Raw genomic sequence first — 22,909 nt, forward strand, 5'->3', positions numbered from 1 at the left:
GAGGCAGTGCCAGGGGACGCCCGCGATGTCCACTATGACAGGACGTGTCTCCAGTGCACTAAAGCATTAAATGACCAGCTCCTGTCAGGCTAACGTCCATTGCCGTCCCTGGAGACCACTCACTTTTTGCTTTTTATTTTCTCCAGGTTCTCTCCTGAAAGAGAAACCCTTGCTAGTTTTGTTCTCTCTTCTTTTTCACCCCTTTTTTCTTACTTGAAGAGTGCAGCTCGTGGTTCTCTACTCTGGGTTTTTCTGTATCTGATGGCTGTAGTTTATTTCTGCTGGATTAATTGGTCCCTGAATGAATTCGCTTGACAGGGTAATTCATCATGAGTTTACTCTGACAGAGAGGGGGAGGGGAGGAGAGATATACAGGAGAACGAGTGGGAACTGGGAGAATGGATGTTAATAATTTGGCCCTTTCTCTCGCTGTTAAAGGAATAATTAATCCGAAAATAAAATTCTTACCCTCATGATGTTTATACCTATATAACCTGTTTTCCACAGGCAAGTCAGCAAGGATGCTCACACTATCCATACATAGAAAGTGAATAACTATGGACACTGTTGAGCTCCATGAAAGGGCAAAAAGTACCATAAAAGTAACTGCACCCCCCTCCATTCTCTCTGAAAAAGGATTGAAATCTCATTTGTCAATCAAAAGCAGTGCCTTGATGCATTACGGCAGGTTTCACATCATTGACGGCAGATGTTTTAAACAAACATAACATGGCAGAATTTCATTTACATATTGATTTTTGTAAACCATCTTTGTAAGTGATGTAATACAGTAAAAATAACCAAGACAAAATTTTCGTAGATTCTTCAATTAGGGAACTTTTCGACACTCTAATTTTAATAAATAAAAAAAGAAATAAAAATAAGGATAAATTATTGTACAGTAGCTTCAAACATTTTCCTATTCTGCATTTTTAATTAGTTTTTCTATATTCTGTACAAACTTCAGGTGGATTTTAGTTGGGTTTAATTTACAAAAATAGAAATGTTGCCAAATTAAACACATTTACAATACAGATAAGGGAAAAAAGAGTTTCAAAATATTAAGATTTTTAGTTTAGAATGACTTTCTCTGTCTTTTTGTCAGAAAACTTAGATTATAGTTCACAAGTCTTATGGAGAATTAAAGAAAATAGCTGTAGTTTTAGTGTAATTGGTGTTTGTGTGTAAATAGTATTAGATGCTCATTAATTAATTATTGTATTTATTTATTTGATCCAAATAGTTGAATATACTGTTTGCACCTCAGTACATTGTAATACAATATGAAACAGTTTGCAATAACAACATATCCAGTCTACATAAATGGATGCTTCATGATTTGGTAAATTTTGCCGTTTCACAGAAAACACCACAGTTGGCTTTGGAACAACATAGAGTAAGTAAATGATAGGATTTTAATTTTTAAGTGAACTGTTTCTTATATTTCAGTGTTGTAGCTCCACACATTGAGTAGTCTTAGGTGTGACAGACGTGACTGATAGCCACGAGAGATCTGCACGTGTTTGGACGATTAAGGCAGCGCATGTTTTGACACTCAGGACCCCTGACTGCCTGTCATTCTGCCTGCGGTAATCACATACGTGCATAACATTAGCTTTTAATTGCATCATGTATCACACAATAGCCATTAGGGCTAATTATTGAGTGGTAAGGGAGAAAAGCTTGGCACTGGCTGGACCGGGCAGCACATTGGCAGTGCTGGAGTCTCTCTCTCTCTCTCTCTCTCTTTCGCTCTCCTTCTTGTTTGGTGTATTGAGTGTGTACAACTTTCACCTGTGATGATTTCTCATGCTTGTTTGCTCCATTTTGCGTTTATGCATTGCTTAAGAAGATCTTATCATTGAATGTTCACTCATTATCTCCATCCTCCTTGAAGACATTGCGTCGCCTCAGTCAAAAATCATCTATAATTGTTGTACATCCATCGGGCACCTGGGACGGTCAGCTAACACCCAGCACCACACGAGGCCACGACTGGCCATGATGCTTCCTTAATGGACCCATTATTTATTGCCAAATCCAATTAGATTCTCAGTATTAAAGTGACAGCTTTGCTTTGTGGTTATGCTGACGACATGCAACATGTCTGATTTTCTTTGTTTCCATCTTGAATGAAAATGAGCGCATGAGATTCACTGAGAGGACAAAGTGATAACGAAATCTGTAATTGTGTCGTAACAGTGGTTTATTATAAACAAGCTGTGGATAGACGATGTTAGCTGGCGTTCGGTGTGCACTGGGTTGTGAAACACTTACAATTACATGACCTGAAACTAAACCAACTAAAATAAAAATACAATAATCAAACAATGCATGTTAATTCATCGAAATGACACCTTTGTTTAAATGGTTCCATTCTTAGAAATGTAAAGAAAAAAAAAAAAACAGACATTTATTATGAATTTACATTTTGTAAACCAAAAAATAAAAATAAAATAAAGGTAAAAATAATTACTTTAATAATTACTTCCAGATTAAATATATTAATATTGGTGGGAGACTCTTCAAATTATGGGAACGTTTCCACTCTGTTTTTTTTTTTTTTTTTTTTTTAAGGATATATTATTGTAGCTTCAAACATTTTCTTAATGTGTGTGTTTTTTTAAGTTTTAGTTTTTCCTACTTTTTATTGAAAAATTTGTTTAATTTGAAAGAATTTATTAAGAAACTATTAATTTAGAATTTTTTAGTAACCTATGTTCTATTTATTTTGTTGAAATAAAGAAATATTCTTAATACTGTATATAAACGTGTTCTTTATCAGCCTTCAGGTTGATTTTAGTTGGGTAACAAGCTAGTTGATAGTGAATTAACCATTCATTTACAAAAATAGAGAATCTGTGCCAAATTAAACAATATAAATGAGAGGGAAAATAAAATATTAAAAATGTGCTACATATATTTTTAGAACAGGTTATTATTTTTTTTACACTGAATATTTCATATCAGCAAGTAAAGATGCACTTAAATGTTGAAGGTAAAATGAATGCAACTTGATTTGGTTTTTGTGATACCAGGTTCTGACAGTTTTGTAACTCTGCTGTAGAGTCCAGTGCTCTGATCACACTGCGGAACATTAGCGGTCACATGCTTGTAAGTAACTGACCACAGCGCTATCTCATCAGTTCATTAACGGTCAGTGAATGGAGGCTTGTGTTCATGCATTAAACTGTGGGTTTATAAACCCTGTAAGTTAATGATGACACATTTTAACTGTAAAATCTAGAGTAGATGGCAAAATGGTTAGTTTGGTTAATTGTGTGGGCCTGTGTGTTTTTATAGAGTCTGTATGATGTTATGTGTGTGTGTAGCATTTGAAAAGCTCTGACAGTGGCAGGTGCCTTTTTGCTGTTCTGATGAGAGCCAATCAGCTGGCAGCTCTCTCTCTCTGTCTGTTCTCTCTCCCTTCCCCGAATCCCGTCATCTGGCACACTGAAGTAACGCTCCGTTTGATTGACAGCTGCATCCAGGTTCACAGTTTACTGCTTTCAGTGAAAGAGCCAGAAATGCCAATTTAGACAGGAGTGACAAAAAGTTTCCATCTAAATGGAATAATTTTACCACAGGGAATTCTCCGCTCGGGGAGGGAAGGAGTCAACAGTGGGTTTTTTCTTCTCCTAACAAGGCCTGAATGACAAACATATACGACAGTTAGAGGCTGAGATGCTACACAAGGGAGCGGAGAGATAAACACCAGCTGAAAAGATGAAACTACAGGGAAAACTTCAGCTAAACCCTTGCACACATTCACCATAGTAAACACAGTTTTTCCAACAAAAAGCACGGTTAAAATACTGATAATGTAAAATAAAGAAAGAAAGAAAAGATGGAGGCTTCTTATATGTTTGAGAGAGAATAGTATATAAAATAGTAACAATAATTGTAATTGCTGAATCTGTAATTACCACGGTAAACAATTCTGGTATAGAGTCATGTTTTGCGAGTATATAGTTAATTTATAATTCAATTGTATATATAAGACACATCTGCATTTAAATTAACATTGCACAACAATTTCCATACTGGAAAAGCCAATAAAAGGTCTCATCTTTTTTTTTTTTTGAGTAGCTTCAGAGAAAAAAAAAAAAAAGGTCAGATTTTGTTCATAGGCAAATAAAATCTCTCCTATAGGGCTATTTTGTTCAAGCGGAATGAACTCACCTCAGTCAATCTGGTCTTTTCTCCTTTATTCATAATCAATAATGAAGCGCCAAACAATTCTCTATAAGCCTGCAGGATTAAGAGATGGGAAAAAACTCATTTCCAAAGAAATTCATTGCATCCTTTGTGAGAATTCCTGCTTAGATGCCTTCCTCTTTTTGTGAGGTCTCTGCTAATTGAATTCATCCCCATTTCTTCAAAATATTATTTCAGCTTTTCAGGGCCTTGAGAGGTTATACATTTTATATGCTCGGTGATCCAAATCATAAAGAAAACATTCTCTGGCGCTCTTCCCAGCCACACTGTGATCTCTGGCGCCCTTAAATAAGTTCGTCTATTTAGCTTTAAATTCCCTAATTACTTTTTTGTGAATAAACAAAATAGAATTCAGTCCATTAAGCAACGAGGTGTTTATAAAGCCTCGAGGGGATCGCTCTCTGAAAAGCTTTTGAAAGAGATCTGAAAGTGAATTAAGGCTAAATTTTAATTACAGACTAACACACGGCCTGTTCTTTATTTGTACTTTCTCATCAAGCTGTTATTGAGGACAGTGATATTAATAAAGTCAGTAATCATGCTGTTGTACACTGAAATAATGTGAATTTCTAGTGTGTTCTAATAGATGCTGTATTTGCACAATAACGTTTACAGTAGAGTTAGAAACCTACTGTTAGAATTAAATGTATATGTTTGGATGGATGGATGGATAGATAGATATAACTTTGAATCTTGATATTAAATATAATTTACCATTTCATATATAACAGTTTTGTGGCACTAATGCGATTCCACAGGGTTTCTGAGAAAAAAAAGAAAGAAAGAAAAAATTATTCTCATTTAAACAGTAATGTATGAAGGGCACACAATGCATTTGTAGTCCACATTTTTATTTGTAAGTTTTGCTTTTAATAATAAAGTATAATTTAAAGAAATTCCTTAAATAAACATTAGCCTACAAGTAGTGTCAAATCCAGCCAACTGCTATGTGTTTCTTTGTGAATTCTGAGATATTTTAAAGTTATTTCTGGTTGGCAGTAATTTTAATAAGTCCATAAAGTAAAGTGTTCAGACACAGAAGAAGAAAATGTGTTGCTTAGATTTAGAAGCTGTTATATGCATTGTCTTATCAGAGTATTCCTGTTTGTATTCAACCCATGTGTGTTTGTAAGTTGCTTGATGAAACCAGAGACGAACCAGATTTGATCAGAATGTATTTACAATACAGAAATGACATTTCACACAAAATTATTTTAAAAATGATCCTTTCACAAAATAGCATAAATAATGAACAAAACAAACATGTCAGTAGTTTTATAGTTTATGCATACAACAGCTTTTCTTTGCTCTGCATAGGATTTGTACATATATTGAAAATGTTTTCACTATAATACTGTTTGTACAATGCAACGGCAGACTGTAAATAAAAATATACATCAACAAAAAGTCTTTGGCAAATGTGATACAAGTACATTCTCTCAACTGTAACATATTAAATGAAAACTAAAGTTGTTTGTCAGAAAATGAACTCAAACTGGAGCGTACAGTACGTGATTATGAAAAAAATGTTTTGCAGAATTGCACTTGTTATAAAGCATTGAACAAAAGGTTTTTTGTGTGTTACTGAAACAGCTTGACGATCCCAAAGCAGAGTTCTGAAAAGTAAATCATAAAGCCGATAACCAGTGACCAACCCATCTGTTGATTAATTGAACAGCTGCTAACTATTCTGTAAACACATTTGGAGGTTTAAGTGCTTCATCTGATCAGTAGTACATGTTTGTTTTTCTCAAATGCTTCAAAAATTCATAGCAAAACACTGAGCATCCAATCCGACCGAAGAGTAAGTTCACTGTTTATTCACTCAAGACATCTCATAAAGAGCACAACCCATAGTGCAAACAATAACACTGAGGGGTGAATTCACTAAACCGCTTCTGCATCTGTATTTCAGCACAACCTGTGTGTTATTTGCTGACCAGCTCCAAACCAGACTAGTCTTAGTTAGGCATCTATTTTTTTTTTCCTGCACATCTGCTCATAACTTTTTTAAGTCAGTTGCATAAGATTAGAATTTGAAAAATTTCAATCTGAAAAGTTACACTTTATGCAATAAGTTTATGCACCTGGCTGAAATAGTGTTTGCAGCGTTTTGCACAAATCAGGTGCTTATCAGTTCATTCTTAGTGAATTCCCCCCTGAGAATTTGACATAATTTGATCTATGATAAACACATAAAAATGCATAATGAAGGAAAATAATCCATGCATACTGTAGAGTCCTTCATGATACTTCTGTCATTATATATATATATATATTAAAAAAAAAAAAAAAAAATACAAAAATGTATCTTCCACGTATAACCAGGATTGACAGTTTCTCTGTTTGATGAAATATTTGTCTCCTGGTTTCTTTGTCTTTCTCGTTGGTATCTGATTGTTTCTCACAGAAGTGTGTTAGAGATCTTCTGCTGGCGTTAAGAGGGAGAAGAAGGCCTGTTTGCTTTGTATTTCCATGCCGAGTACATACTGTATTGAGTGATAGTTTACTGTGCGATGAGTGGAACGTCAAGTTTTGAGATTTACTGTTTGTTTTTGCGCAGTCCAGAGACACACCGAAAGTGAAACCTATTAGGAGAATCTACAACCATGCGTTGGAAAGGTTTTATTCATCAGATGTGTACATCCAGGGTAAACTTGTTCGAATTTTAGGTATTCATAAATAAACATAGACATTTTTGTAAATTTGGATAGACACTGAAAAGTACAAAATCAGCACATTGACAGCATCTGAAGTGCTTTTACATATATTAACAATTTTCATTTTAGAAAATGTCCAACTGTTCATTTTAGTGTCTGTCCAAACAAACAAATACATATATATGCTAGAACCTCTTTAAGTATGAATACCTATGAATAATATTAATGAGCGGACAAAATATAAAAGTATTAAAAAAGCAGATGTTAATTCTGTTTTAAAAATCATATTTACCCTCAGTCTTTGAGATATACATTTATTGTTCGTTTATCGGTTTTCCCGACTGGTTGAATTGTCGTCGAGATGATTTTGTTCCCGATTGGTCTGTTCTTCATCATGTGACTGCATGAAACCTCTCTGTTCAATCAGCTGCACTGCTCACACTGGCAGAATATGAAGTCCGAGTCCATGAGCGTGCCGCCTAATTTGGTTTCCGTGGTAACTAGTGGCGGTCATAGGCAGTGGCAGCAGTTGGGGGGGCGGAGCCTCGGGATGCACTATAATAATAGGGGGAACCTGTAAGTTAATAAGAAAGGAATGTACCATTTCAATACACCACCACAATGACTTCATAGTAATATATTAAATGCATATTTGTTTTAACCATCGCATAGTACTGATTTCATGTATGGTCAGGATTTTGCTATCAATATAACTAATGCAAATTCCATCAATTCCTTCATTGTTCGCAATTTTTGCATATAACATAAACTTACAAACCAGTAAAATTGAAATAATTAGGTAAATGACTGGAAAAATACTTTTAACACAATGCTATTTTTATTTACCATGTTGTTTACAGAATACACATATATATATATATATATATATATATATATATATATATATATATATATATATATAAATAACTGTCTTTTGAGAGATATATGTTTGCTAGAAATTAAGTAACAGTCCCTTAAGATTAACAGATATCATTGATTTTTCTAATTTTTGCTGTCTAAAACGCTTGAATCTGCAATAGTTTTTTTTTTTTTTGCATTTATGACTTTATGTAGTGAAGGTGAATCCTTTACCAATAATCATTATGTAATTAATGTAAATGCACAATTAGCTTGTTAACATTAAAAAAAAAAAAAAAAAAAATTCACAAAAACATCAGAATAATATCAAAAAACACAAAAAAAAAATATATATATATCATGTAATTTCAGCTAATACTCAGATGCTTATGACACATTTAGCTTGTGCACTAAAACATTCACAGCTAATTGTGCATTTACATTAATTACATAATGATTATTGGTAAAGATTCACCTTCACTACATAAAGTCATAAATGCAAAAAAAAAAAAAAAAAAAAAAAAAAAAAAAAACTATTGCAGATTCAAGCGTTTTAGACAGCAAAAATTAGAAAAATCAATGATATCTGTTAATCTTAAGGGACTGTTACTTAATTTCTAGCAAACATATATCTCTCAATAGACAGTTACAATGACAGTTATTACAATTTATTTTGTAACAGTTTAGTAAGCTTTCTAAAACAAACTAACTAACTAACTATCAATTTATTATTTATTTTATTACATTATTAAATTTTTTAATTGTATGCATTCAATATTTTTTAAATTTCATTTATTTATTTTTTAAATTATATACATTTTTAAATATATATGTCATTAAAAAAGTGTATTTATGTATGTATTTATTTATATATTTAATGATTGATTGATTAAGGACAGTGCTGACTAATACAAAGCATCAGTTTTATTGGAGTAACAAATACTGTACCTATGATGTTTTGGCAGAAACTGTTTACACCATGTATATTTTTGTAAGATGACACTCACTCAGTATTGCTGGGTTGCTGAATCTCCAGGCTTCATTGTAGGTGGTGTACTGTGGATGGCTGTAGGGATTCCCTGAAAATTCGCTTCCTGTAAAGGGACACAGACATACAGGTACACATTAAAATAATGCACCATCAATTTTACATCACAGTTGCTGAAACTTAGATTAAAAATAAATAAATAAATAATCTTGTTTAACAAGACAATGCCAAAATATAGATTTTTCTAGCTCACATCAAGTCTCTTTCTTCTCCAAAGTTTCTCTCTCTGTGGTGTAATTTAATTGTGCAGGAAGAAAGTCAGAGCGTTGTGCTGAACAATGTTGGTCCAACACTGTTTCTCTTTTATGGGATAATAAAGAGGTGTTTTTATATGCGCTGGCCGCATTGAGGGCTGTCAGTAAATCTCTCTGTGAAGCAGCACGTCTGCAGAGAGCCTGCTTCTGCTGCTCTTATTACCTGGAGCGGCTAAAAATAATGCAAGATCGAACCACATTTTATGAATTAGTTTGAGCTCAGTGATCACAAAATGCCTTTCGTCTGGAAATCTCTTGGACCAGTTAATTCTTTAGTCAATTGAGGTTTGATGGTCTATAGTTAAAGGCTTCCTGCATGCACACACACCAGTGAAATGCTGCTTCTGTGAATGTCTGCAGGCTGCTGTAAACACTACAGGAATTCTTTTACTGAGTCAGATTGGTATCAGTGTCTGGTCAGTTCATAAATGCAGGCCAATGTAATATTTTATTATTTAAGATTTCATCGATGTAGAAATGTTAAAGGGATAGATCACCCAAAAATGAAATATGTGTCACCATTTACTCACTCTCAAGTTGTTCCAGACTTGTATGAATTCCTTTCAGCTGTTGAACACAAAGGAAGATATTTGAAATAATGTTGTTAACCAAACAGTTGATGGTAGCCATTGATTTCCATAATATGGAGAAAAAAAAAAGTACTATGTAAGTACAATGGCTACCATCAACTGTTTGATTACCAACATTCTTAAAAATACCTTCCTTTTTGATCAGCAGAAAATGAAGAAATAATTTATATTTTTTGGGGGGTGAAATGTGTCATTTTTAAAATGTTAAAATAATGTGCTTAGACAACTACAGTATAGTTCAGAAGTTTGGTGTTTGTAAGATTTTTTAATATTTTTCAAAGAAGTCTCTTCTCACCAAGGCTGCATTAATTTGTCATTTATTTCTGTGATCAAAGCTGTATTTTCAGCATCATTACTCCAGTCTTCAGTGTCACATGATCCTTCAGAAATCATTCTAATATGTTGATTTACTGCTCAAGAAACAGTCTTCATATTTTTTTTTTTTTTTTTTTTTTTTTTTTTTTGTGGAAACTGTGATACATTTTTCTTTGATGAATAGAAAGTTCTAAATAACAGCATTTATTTAAATTAGAAATCTTTTGTAACATTAAAAATGTCTTTACTGTCACTTTTGATCAGTTTAATGTGTCCTTGCTGAATAAATAAAATAGTATCAATTTGGGGCGGGACTATCTTTTTGTTAGATAAATGGCAGATAGGAAAGTGTTTGGGGAAATTACTGGTGAAGGAATTTACTATTTATAGGTATTTAGAACCAAAAAAAAAATCTTTTTCATTATAATTAAACTTCCTCCTGTGTTTTTTTTTTTTTTTTAATGCATATAAACTCCAGTGCATTGTTTTCATACTGTGCCTTTAAAATAATAATTTAAAAAAAAATTATTATGGTGTAAAATAATGTCTTGACCAGCTGTAGTCCATTATACAACTGTCATTTTACATTTAATTGAAATTGAAAACACCTTTATCTGTCTGGAAATACTCACCAGGAACCATTCCAGCCAGTGTGGACGTTGGGTAGCTGCCCTGCCCGGTGGGCGGGACATGAGGTGGATATCCGGGTAAGGTTGTGTTGGCCATATCCCGACCTGCACACATTAATCACACCAACACTAACTTTCTATTCCATCCATAAACTATAAAACATTCAGCTGATTCTCAATAGATTGCAAATTAATTTTGAACTTTACTCTTAACAAATAAAAACTAATTTTTTGGCATCTACGGTGCACAAAGAACATCCATGGAACCCTTCCATTGGACAAAAGGTTCTTAATAGTGAAAAAAAGGTTCTTATTAAAATTAATCTTTAAAAAATTATTTTAAAGAAATGTTCACTGAATGGGGAACCCAAAATGATTCTTCTGTGGCAACATTGCAAAAAACTCCTTCTGGAATCTTTATTTTAAAGAGTGTGTTTGTTGAAATAATTTATCATTTATTAATTTATTATTTATTTATTTTTATTTATTTAAATGGCGTGGAATCCGTATTTGGTCAGTGACAGAATATTTGCAGAAACACTGTGTATCAAAGGATTTATTCTTGTCATTTTGGGGTCAGAATGGAGAACAGATGGAAGCAGGGTCATACCGGCCTCGGCTAAACAGTCAATGTCTCTTCTTAGCACTAAGAAGCTCCACATTCAGAGCAGTAATTGGGGCTGACGCTTGGCTGTCCTACCCAACGACGTGAAGCCTCGACCCAGCCGAGCGCTGAAGCCTGACACCCCTCACAGACTAATGTTTTTGTTCAGGAAAGGGGGGCTGGGGGAGATGTGGAGGGTTTACTGGGGACGCTGGGGGAAACTTGGCCACCGGTTCAATTCTAATGAGCAGGACAGTGTCCATCAAAGCACAGCGAGTGTAATTCTGTGTGGACCAGGACAGTTTGCCAATGAACAGAAAAATCATGCAGCACAGTGCAAAGACTAAACAGCAGCTAAGAATGCACTTAAACAAGACAAATTTTTTGTTTTTATTAAAACAAAATGGATATTGTTACTCTAAAATTCTAGCCACTTAAGTTAAAACTGTTAAAAGGAATAATTGACCAAAATATGAAAATTTGCTGAAAATGTGCTCATCTTCAGGCCATCCAAGATTAGGATGAGTTTGTTTCTTCATCAGATTTGGAGAAATGTAACATTGCATCACTTGCTCCACAATGGATCCTCTACAGTGAATGGGTGCCGTCAGAATGAGAGTCCAAACAGCTGATAAAAACATCACAATAATCCACAAGTAATCCACACCACTCCAGGCCAACAATTAATGCCTCGAGAAGCAAAAAGCTGCAGATGTATTAGAAATAAATCTATTATTAAGATGTTTTTCACTTTAAACGTCTCTTCCATCTCCTGTTGTCCTCTCACATTAAAATCCACCCACATATTTGATTAGAGCTGTTTTGGACTGTTTTGGCTCGTAAACGGTGCTTGATCTGTGCACATTTCTCTCAGAAATTCAGAGATGACTTTTTCACTGGAGAAAGTGTTATTATGGATTATGGGCTCATATTTTAGCCGGAAGCAGTGGTTTTAAGTTAAAACATCTTCTCAAGACATTAACTGATGGACTGGAGTGCTGTGGATTACTTGTGGATTATTGTGATGTTTTTATCAGCTGTTTGGACTCTCATTCTGACGGCACCCATTCACTGCAGAGGATCCATTGCTGAGACACATATCTGTTCTGACTCAACTCAAATTTTCAGCATTTTTTTATTTATTTATTTATTTTTTTGGATGAACTCTTCCTTTAAAACAATATAAGGAACCTGTTGTTAGGTTAATTAACTATGATGGCTGGATTATTATTTCTTGAATGTCAGTGTCTTGGCAAAATGAAGATTTTTTAATTTTCTTTTTCCAGTTCCAGGGATAGAGAACAGCTTATGAGAATCAATTTATAATGCAGTGTACTGTAAGTATGCATTGCATTCTCAAAATTGCCACAAGGCAACCATTAGTGTAAAATATCTTCTTCTGCTGTCCATTTTCTCATTCAAGTATGCTTGTTTGAGTACTTAAGTATGTTTCATACTTAAGAAATTGCACGACTAGACTTAAACAAAAGCTTTGCATCAACAATTTGTCAACGTGCAAGAAACAGACATCGCTTACTGAATTTTCTAAACCTCTATGGTAAAAATCAGGGTGACCTTAGTATTATCTGAAAAAGCTGAAAGGGTTGAGTGCAAACACTTGCTTCATCGCCGCTGTATTAAATTTGCCATGACAGGGACACCTTAATGTTCCAACAAGGAGGCTACGGGAAACGTTTGACCTCTATTTTCTATATTCAGGATGCAGTAATTTATCACCAGCTAAAAAACACAGCACCCTAATTAATTACAACTAAGCAAAGGATGTTTGGAGAGCCAAATTGCCCTGATTCCCTGGATGCACGGTGAAAGTCGTTTGTTATCAAATGTGTGCTCAAAGGTTAGTTTGCTTTTTGTGAAGATGGAATAAGCATTAATTTGTGTGACTAGGAGCGTGGTGCCCTCAGGTGCGGACACGGATAGCCAGTTTGTCGAGAGAGAGAGAGAGAGAGAAAAAGAGAGAAAGAGAGAGAGAGAGAGAGGGACTACTGCTTCTTTTAAAGTGCCAAATTCATTGCATTTCCCAGCAGCAAAGTTCAGCAGAAGCAGTAAACCAGATCAAGTGTTAAAGCTGTTTAAGTAGACAGTATTTATTTATTTTACTAAATATTTTACTACATTTTACAATATATTACTATAAAATATAATATCAATTTAATAATCACAGATCCTATAAATATGTAATTATTTGTATATAATATTGTATATTATTGTATAATTTATGTACATTTTATTGCAGGCAGTAAGGATTTTAAATAAATATTTATATAAATATATAAAATTATATTTTATATCAAAAAAGATTTTGCAGCAAACTAATATCTTTATTTTACTGAATTTATTTAGTTAGTCATTTGGTTAGTTATAAGGATTTTTAATGGGACAAGCTGAGAACATAAAAGATGTGTATCTGTGACGTGTTCACAGTTCACCAAGAACCCTCATCTCCTCTGGCACCGGCTGCTTCATGAATCATTCATTTTTAATAGATTATGCAAATTCCCTTGCATAAAATCAACAAGATCAATAACTGTGGGCATTTTAATTGGGGTTGGAAAACATTTTAAGGATGAGTGTAATCTGTGTTTCTTTTCCGTTAAGGAAACTATTCATCTGAACACTGGATCTCAGCCTAACCAATGGAAATCATTTAAATATTTTTGTTTTGTTTTGCAAATTTTCTATTTGGTAAGTTTATCATGCATGTTTAAACTGGAATACATTAACATTTAGTGCTAGTGCAACCAAAAAATGCAGGTTCCTCAGGTCGTTCCAAACACAAGGTCAAAACTGGTGCATTATATGTCATATGGACTATTTTAAGTTAGTTTTGCTTTACTTTTTAAGCTTGACATCATTCATCCCCGTTCACTTTCATGTATATTCTCCTTCACATCAACTTTTGTGTTCTACAGAGGAAAGTAAGTCATTTGGACTGAATGTGAGGCTCATGAAGGTGAGTAAATGATGACAGATTAACCTGATTGTTATATTCATACCTGATTAATATAAATAACACATAAATCTGTTGTGACGTGAAACTACCATGAAACAGATAATCAGTTCATCAACTACAAACCCACATCTCTCTCTCTCTCTCTCTCTCTCCCTAGCTTTCTGTCCCCAGCCAAACACACACACACACACACACACACACACACACACACACACACACACACACACACACACACACACACACACACACAGACAGTAATGGCTTTCGCATAATTATGTGAATTTTAATAAAAGCTGTGTATATTTATCTTTGACCTGAAGACGATCGTAAAACTGTCAGTAAACTTAACACATTTCACATTAATAACTGGCACAACAAGCACACTACGTTTTAATTAACTGTCCCATCATTTATTATTAACAAGAGCGAGCGAGAGAGAGACAGAGAAACAAATACCCCACGTTCCCTGTCTGCCATGAGCAAATGATGGCATAATGGCATAATGGCATAATAATTCATCAAATGATGAATATGTTTATGTAAATGTTAATATTTGATATCATTTTGAAGCTCAGCGCTGTTATAGAGCAGTTAAGGAACAAACGTCCTCTGTGCAACAACTCGTTAGTTTGAAGCGGATTTCATTACGTTTGTTATAAGACCAAAATCACATGAGAGTTTTAAAACTACAGATCTAATTCATGCATGTAGATAAAACATGACTGACTTTGCATCCAGTTTTACTTCCAAGTGTTAGAAAGCATATTCAGTGCATTATTATGATTGCACAAGGCCACAGTGTGAGAATCGTATATTCTTCATAACTAATTAGCCATTTGAGCTGAATGTGCGGGGCTAAATGGTCATGAATGGGACAGATCATGTGATCTTACCTACAGGGTAGCTCTGTGACACGCTGGCGCCCAGGTCAGAGGTCGTGCCGGAGGATAAACTGCGCTTGACTTCATCCAGGCCTGCGTTTAATGCAGGGAGACTGTATTCACTCGCCTGCAGATCAGAGGAACATCAAAATCATGACAACATCGCTCAACACTGTATATACCAGTCTTCATTATGTTACTGACACAATCCCACAGATTTCCACTGAAAGACAGCGACTCGGACCGTATCTACAGACAAGAATATCAGAGACTTATGGTTGGTCTCTTTTTACTTGGGTCAGTGGTTAACAACTTAGAAACTAGCAGAACTCCCTACAGCAACCATATAATTATAATAATAATAATAATAATAATAATAATAATAATAATAATAATAATAATAATAATAATAAAACACACACCTATTTTTTTTTTTTTTTTTTTTAACCACATAATAATAACCCTTGTTATTTTTGTTATTTATATACCATAATTATTCTGAATTAACTTTTACTTTTATATTTTGAGTTTTCATTTAAATGTATTTATATACATTCAGTTTTCATTTTAGTTAAATATTTAGTAATTTTGATGTGCTTCTATCATTTTTATTATTATTATTATTATATTACCATTTAGGTTTTTTTTTTTTTCCAAGGCAACATTTCTCATTTTTATAGTTTTAGCTTTTATTTATTTCCATCTAGTTATTTTAGTACTCCAACCAGTCATTTCAGTAATTTTCCAAGGCAACATTTCTCATTTTTATTTTTTTTTATCTAATATTTATATTTTAATTTATTTTAGCTTAAATTGTGTTTTTAGTAGTTTTAGTTAATGAAAACCTGACAACCCCTCACAGCATCCTCTTCATCTTATAAAACAAATTTATTTTGCTACAACAAGCCATCTTTTGAGGTGGTTGTATTTCTCATGGGCAAAACCCCTCTAGCTTTTACTGGAAACAAAAAAAATTATGACATGTTGTTATGAATTTAAATTGAGGCCTTGGTAAGTTCACCTCATTCTATAAATAAGATAATTTCTAAAGTGTTGTTTTAGCCTTTGCTGAATCACTTATGGTTGCAAGGCCCTGCTTCGGAAATGACATTGATAAGATTTATGATTTTCACAACCCCCTTCCATTACAGACATGTTCCTCAGACCGTGTCAGCAGATGGGGGGGAATATTTTTTTTCTTTTTTTAAACTCTTTTGTTATTTAATGAGATGAGACTTCCGGCGTCTGCATGTTGAGAATGTCTGTCCAAAGTGTGTGTGTGTGTCACAGGGAGGCCCCTGACCCCAGCCATGTCTGTCTCTATCACAGATAAACTCTAATTGTGGGCTACAACTGTTTGCGGTGGCCCTGCCTGATGTTCCGCTCTTTTCGGTGGAGGCCGTGGAGCAGAACAGGCTTTTCTCATGCAGATGGAGGGGAGAGTGAAAAGGATGAGCACATGGCTGGCAGAAGTGTGGGAGGAGAGCCTATCACATTCAGCATCTCCAGAATGGCTTTTTAATGCCTCTAAACACAACCAAACCATTGGCTCTGCTCCAAAAGCTAAGATGTATTCTTTTGGCCAAAAGTGAAGGCAATACCAAAGCAATGCACTGCGACAAGCTCAGTGAAAACCTATAATCTATAATATAAAATATATCTTAAAATAAATAAGCTCATAAATATTTAGCTTTATATATTTTTATCTCATCGAGCTCACATATATAAAAAAAAATTTAATATTTATAACAGCAATAATTAAAAAAAAAATTTTAAAAACAAATTGTTAACAAATTGACTACACATGAGGAGCGCTACTTGTTTGGCACGTAAAATAAAAATTAAAGAAAATATAAACATGATTCAAAAAAATATTTTACTTTTGTAATGTTACATATTTAAAAATGTAACAGGATATTCAAAAAGAAAAATATCCATGGGGAAAATTTTTTTATGTGCACCAGGGTTACTAAAAAAAAGTCACATGAAATAAGATAAATGTTAACTGAAATAAAATAAAATATACTAATAAAAAAAAATAAAAAAAAAAAACAAAAATAAAAAAATAAAAACAAAAAAAAACAAAAAAAAAACACAAAAAAAAAAAAAAAAAAGAAAAAAAAAAGTATCTCAATGATACTAAAATAAAACATGCATTTCACATGACTTGTGCTATTTCTTTATTAGTTGCAGACATGTAGAGCATTCCAGATTGGTCACTTATGGGATTCCACTGCAGTAATCAAGCATTCTTAGAAGGCAGCTACCTAAGTAGGCAGTAGACAGCAAGGCAGCTCACGAGGTTTGGAACAGAGCCTCTAACTAATAGCCCGACACACACACACACACACACACACACACACACACACACACACACAGAGAGAGAGAGAGAGAGAGAGAGAGAGATAGAATGGTAGTCTGGTTTTGGGGATAACAGGAGAAAAAAAGAAAGAAGGTCTATGAAGGGAGAAAATAGTCTGATTAATATTGCTTTAAATTAAAACTGATTTTTCTAGAGCGTTCCGTTTGCCCATTTTTTCCTTCAAAGGCTTTCAGTGTTTCCCTCGTCTTTTCCCCTCCTTTTTAATACCCTCTTTGACGGCCTTTGTGATTGCGAGTCATTTCCAATTCATTTCGGTATTGATCTTGCAGTGAAAATCAGTTTTGTAATTAGCTGCAAATTAGGCCTTCTTCTGGAGGTGAGTGCTGTCGGCCTGATTAATCGCTGGAGTAATGTCTCCCGATCGCACCCAAATTAAAATGAACTCAATTAGGCCATTCTCTTTGCTTTATGGCTCCGACTCGCTCTTTCAGGGAGAGAAATTAATCGTCACTTGTTGTTTAGTAGTCTAATGAAAGTAAATAAAGGTTATCCATTATAATAAATCCTACACTTTTCATTCAAAATTGTACATAAAGTGTTTCATATGCTACTGTTTGTGTGTGCATGTGTTACTAATCGCTAACATTGTTCCTTTGCGAGTGCTTGTTCATAGTTAGATTTTGTAAACAGCTATGAAGTAGCACAACAAAAAACAACATCACTCACATGCACATGAGAGTGTGGTAGCACATCACCTGTTGTTTTTCCTTACAAAGAATTTATTTTTTTTTATTTCCATCAGAAAATCAATAAACGGAGGGAGTTCTGCTCTTTGGTCCTCAATGCATCACTGCAACACTAGCACTTACTGAGAAACAACGCATATATTTATACACACACAGACATAAAAGAAAAAACAGAAAAAGCACTGGAAGCATCCCTTAAATACTGTAGTTTGCATAGACATAAAGAAATCCCATGGTATTTTTCTGTTTATTTTTACATTTACCATGTTTTACTATGCTTTATTATTATTAATGTTATTATTATTATCATTATTATTATATATTTTGTAGAAACTGTGATACACTACCATTAAACAGTTTGGGATGTATAATATTTAGGTTTTTTAAACAAAGAGAGAGAAATGTATATTTTATTAAGAAAGCATTCATAAAGTGCCAGCATAGGAAATTTATAATGTTACAAAAGATTAATATTTACTATTCTTTTGAACTTTCTATTCATCCAACAATCCTAAAAACGTTTTTCATGATTTCCACAAAAATATTAAGCACTGATAATAATAGGAAACATTATGAATAACTGAGCACCATATCAGCATATCAGAATGATTTCTGAAAGATCATGTGACACTCAGCGTTGCATCACAGGAATAAATTTAATTGTATAATATATTTAAATAGAAAACAGTACTTTTAAATTGTATTAATATTTCACATTATTACTGTATTTTTGATCTAATAAATGTAGCCTTGGTGAGCAGAAGATATTATTAAAAAAAATAATAATAATGATTCCAAATTTTCACTTAGTGGTATTAGTATCTGATTCAATCTCTGTACTGTAGTACACTGCTATATTTTTGTAAGGATAAATAAGTCTAAATATCAATATATTTCCCAGTTGCAGCCTCACACTCACAGGACAGAAGGTAACGTCCACCGACCTGCTCTGGTTTGATGTGTTCAGAAGTGGGAAAGACGTCTGGGAATGCCGGCCTCTCGAACACTCGGTCCAGGGCCTCTAACTGCTGCTGGGTGAAGGCATCGGCTCGCAGATGTTTCCTCAGGCTCTCCACGCTGCCCTGAGAATCATTGCTCTGCGCTGAACCCTCAGATCCGTCTGCAGACACAGAAAACAGCCTTCTAGATTCAACAACAGCTACCTGTACATGCTGCAAAAATATTCCAGAATCTGACTGAGGACCTTCAGAGCCAAAAGAGCAAAGGTTACATTTCAGATTGTTTGAGTTTTCCTCATATGGAGAGTGGGAGACCTCCATTGTCCCTCAGCTGCTAAAACCAAAGAAATATCATTCTTAGAGTAATGCATTTACAATGGATGTCAATGGGGCCTTCTGGAGGGTTTAAAATCAGAAATGTGCAACTTATATATCAAAACATCGTTAAAATAGTCCATGTGACATCAGCATGCATCGTGGTACTCTTGTGAACTCATGACGAAGACTTAGACGGAAGAGAAGAAATTATTGAATAAAGTCGTTATTTTTGTTTTCTTTGCGCACAAAAGTATTCTCGTTGCTTCATAACATTATGGCTGAACCACTGATGTCACTGATTCCAAAGATGAACAAAGTTTTATGGGTTTGGATTGACATTAGGGTGAGTTTTCATTTTTGGGTGAACTATCCCTTTAAAACACTTGTATGTTATTTAACCTGGAAAGTTGTTTAAATGGTCTTTTTCAGCTTTAGGTCTTCATTTCTAGGCAGAAGAACAATCTCAGTAGCAGTTATCATCTTTGCTCAGGGGTGTTTCATGAAAACAGCATTGATTTGCATGTATCATGCAAAAGTTACAAGGTTTTTCGGGATTCGATGGATGTAACAGGAGTTGGATATTCAAGTCTTTATGTGGACTTTACGCAGACAAGGTTAGTATGATTTTATCACAGTAGTCTATCAATGAGGCTATGCTTTCAAAATTGACTACTAAAAGCAATTCTACTTATTTTTATAGACTGAAGGTCAAATTGATTTGTTATGGTATTGTCATATGTCTTAATTAAATTCATTTAAAGCTGCATTTAACCAAGAATATTCCGGTAATGTACATAAAAAACTGATTTCTAGATCATTAATATCTTCAAAGGGAAATGGATCAATGTTAAAACTCAAGCATCACTTATTATTAAAGCTGTTTGTGTAGTGATATCAGACTTAGCCTATTCATTTGTTGAATTACCAGCAAAAACAACAACACTGTATCAGGACTCTTTCTATGACAGAAGTCTTATAATAGAATAAATGTAATACTTATTGTTAGTGTTATGCATATGTTAATGCTATATAAACTCTTTGGTCATATCACATATCCTGCTTGTATAGGCCTATATTAGCTGTATGTGTGTTTGTGTTTACATGTGCTCATCTTTTTGATTTGATTCTCCAAAGCCTCTTTACTCTGAAGCTGACAAACACACACCTGAAGAAATCCTCTGCTGTTATTGTTCAATCCTTTTACCGGTTAAACAACATTCCACAAACAGCACTTTTCTTGGTTTTCCTCTGACCTGATTACCCTTGTGTTCAGTAAAAGACTCACACAAACCTTTCTCTCTCTCTTTTCTCCTTTTCACCCTGCCAAAACACTTTAAAGCTCCTTTAAATATCTTCACATCCCGCCTTCACGTCTCCCTTACAAATCTGTCACTCTGCATTCGCAGCATATTATGTTCTCTGTGCGGCCCACAGGCACTGTGAATTATAACATGCTCTGCCTCTATTGATTGACTCAAGATAGAGATGACCTGAGAAAAAGAGAAGCTTGTATTCTTCAGACATTAAGCAAAATAATATTTGTAATTTATTTTTCTCATATATATATATATACATTTATAAAATTCTATTTTAAACGAATGCTCTTTTCCTATTCATCGAAGAATCCTGAAAAAAAAAAAAATAATAATAATTATCACAGTTTATACAAAAATATTAAGCAGCTTAGCTGATATCAACATTGATAATAATCAGAAATGTTTCTTGAGCAGCAAATCATCATATTAGAATGATTTCTGAAGATCATGTGACACTGAAGACTGGAGTAATGATGCTGAAAATTCAGCTGCGCATCACAGGAATAAAATACATTTTACAATATATTCACATAGAAAACCATAATTTATAATTGTTTATAGCTGTTTCTACTGTATTATTGATAAAATAAATGCAGCCTTGCTGAGCATAAGAGACTTCTTTCAAAACATTCAAAATCTTATCATAATGTATATATTTATTTTATTATCTGTATATTTTTTTTGTCAGAACTATTATCTATTTTTTATAAAACAAAATGATTAAAATATTTAAAACATATTATATATAAAAAAAAAAAACATTTGTGATAATTTTAGATAGTTTCTTGTAATTTTCATTCAGCCCAATTTTCAAAGAAAAACAGAAGGTTGCAACCAAATGAATGAATATCACTAAAAGTAAAATAAATAAATAAATAAATAAATAACCTTTACTACATAAACTGTTTTGTTTTGTTTTGTTTTGTTTTATAGCCCATTTTGTTCCAGTACTCAAAAATCAGTAAGAAGAGAGACGAGGGGATAAACGCAAAGGGAATAAAAGAGAAAGAGAGAGGGATGGATGGATGGATGGAGTGATAGAGGCTCAGGCTGGAATGAAGTCTTGATGAGTGTCCTGTCCCAGCTCATCGTGTCTATAATACTCTTCTTGATCACACATTTTTCACTGCCGCTGAATTCAATTGATCAATCATGTCTGTCTGATGGCACCATTTCAGCTGGTTATTACCACTGCGCTTGTCACGGTGACCTTTTCTCTCTGCACAGCGCACTCTTTCACACACACACACACACACACACACACACACACACACACACACACACACACACACACACACACACACTGGACACTGCTCTCTCTCTCTCTCTCTCTCTCTCTCCGTGTGTATATATATACACACACACACACACACACACACACACACACACACACACTAGACACTGCTCTCTCTCTCTCTACACACACACACACACACACACACACACGCACACAAGTAGTTTTTTACATTTTCTGAAGCTTGCAAAACTGCTAATATGGTGTTTGAATGTTGAATGTTGTGTGTGTATGCCAAGGTTACTAAGGTTAAGTGAAGTTGTTCTGAACTGGGAATTATGCCCTTTCTAAGGTGTTCTGGGAGGTTGTTAACCTGTTTCTCGAGTATTTAGTGGGCAATGCATTGCTATACAATTGACTGGGTGAGCTATGTGGTTGTTAGGGTGTTGCTAGGTGTTCTGAATAGTTGCTAAGGAGTTGTTATGCCATTTCTATGATGTTCTGGCAATTCATTAACATATCTATATGTTAATCAAAGTGAATATAACATACATATCATGTTGCTATGATCAGAATCAGAATCAGAATCAGAATGAGCTTTATTGCCAGGTATGTTTACACATACGAGGAATTTGTTTTCGTGACAGAAGCTCCGCAGTGCAACAGAATGACAGCGACAGAACAAAAAACACACAATTAAAGAATAAAAAATACAAAAAATACAAATCAATAGGTAAGGAATTGACAATATACAAATTGACAATTGTATGGCAGATATATTACGAGAAGTTATGTATGTACAGGTATATTATGTGCAAAAAAAATAATAATTTAAGTGTACACTAGGTATGTGTGTTATATAATAAGTGTATGTGTCTGTAAATATAAATAGTGTAAATGTGTTCCACAGTTATTATCAAGTGTTCATTAGATGGATTGTCTGAGGGAAGAAACTGTTCCTGTGTCTGGTCGTTCTGGTGCT

General features: G+C 34.0%; 1 protein-coding gene across 6 annotated transcripts in view; it reads right to left on the bottom strand.

The window, feature by feature from the left end:
- Positions 1-5,799: 5,799 nt before the first annotated feature.
- The window catches only part of LOC109092182 (paired box protein Pax-2a-like), a 37,379-nt gene continuing 20,269 nt past the window's right edge, over positions 5,800-22,909 (bottom strand). For 2 of the 6 annotated variants that reach the window (XM_042768108.1, XM_042768107.1), the window contains exons 6-10: positions 19,045-19,220; positions 15,044-15,158; positions 10,576-10,677; positions 8,744-8,830; positions 5,800-7,433 (exon numbers count right to left, since the gene is read on the bottom strand). In XM_042768108.1, coding sequence (XP_042624042.1) covers positions 7,315-7,433; positions 8,744-8,830; positions 10,576-10,677; positions 15,044-15,158; positions 19,045-19,220 — 599 coding nt within the window. In that variant the 3' untranslated portion in view covers positions 5,800-7,314. Of the gene's footprint in view, positions 7,453-8,743; positions 8,831-10,575; positions 10,678-15,043; positions 15,159-19,044; positions 19,221-22,909 lie in introns of all 6 variants that reach the window. The other 4 variants (XM_042768110.1, XM_042768109.1, XM_042768112.1 and 1 more) reach the window with 3 other exon arrangements.

Source organism: Cyprinus carpio, chromosome A12 (genome assembly GCF_018340385.1).
Source record: "Cyprinus carpio isolate SPL01 chromosome A12, ASM1834038v1, whole genome shotgun sequence".
NCBI lineage: Eukaryota > Metazoa > Chordata > Actinopteri > Cypriniformes > Cyprinidae > Cyprinus > Cyprinus carpio.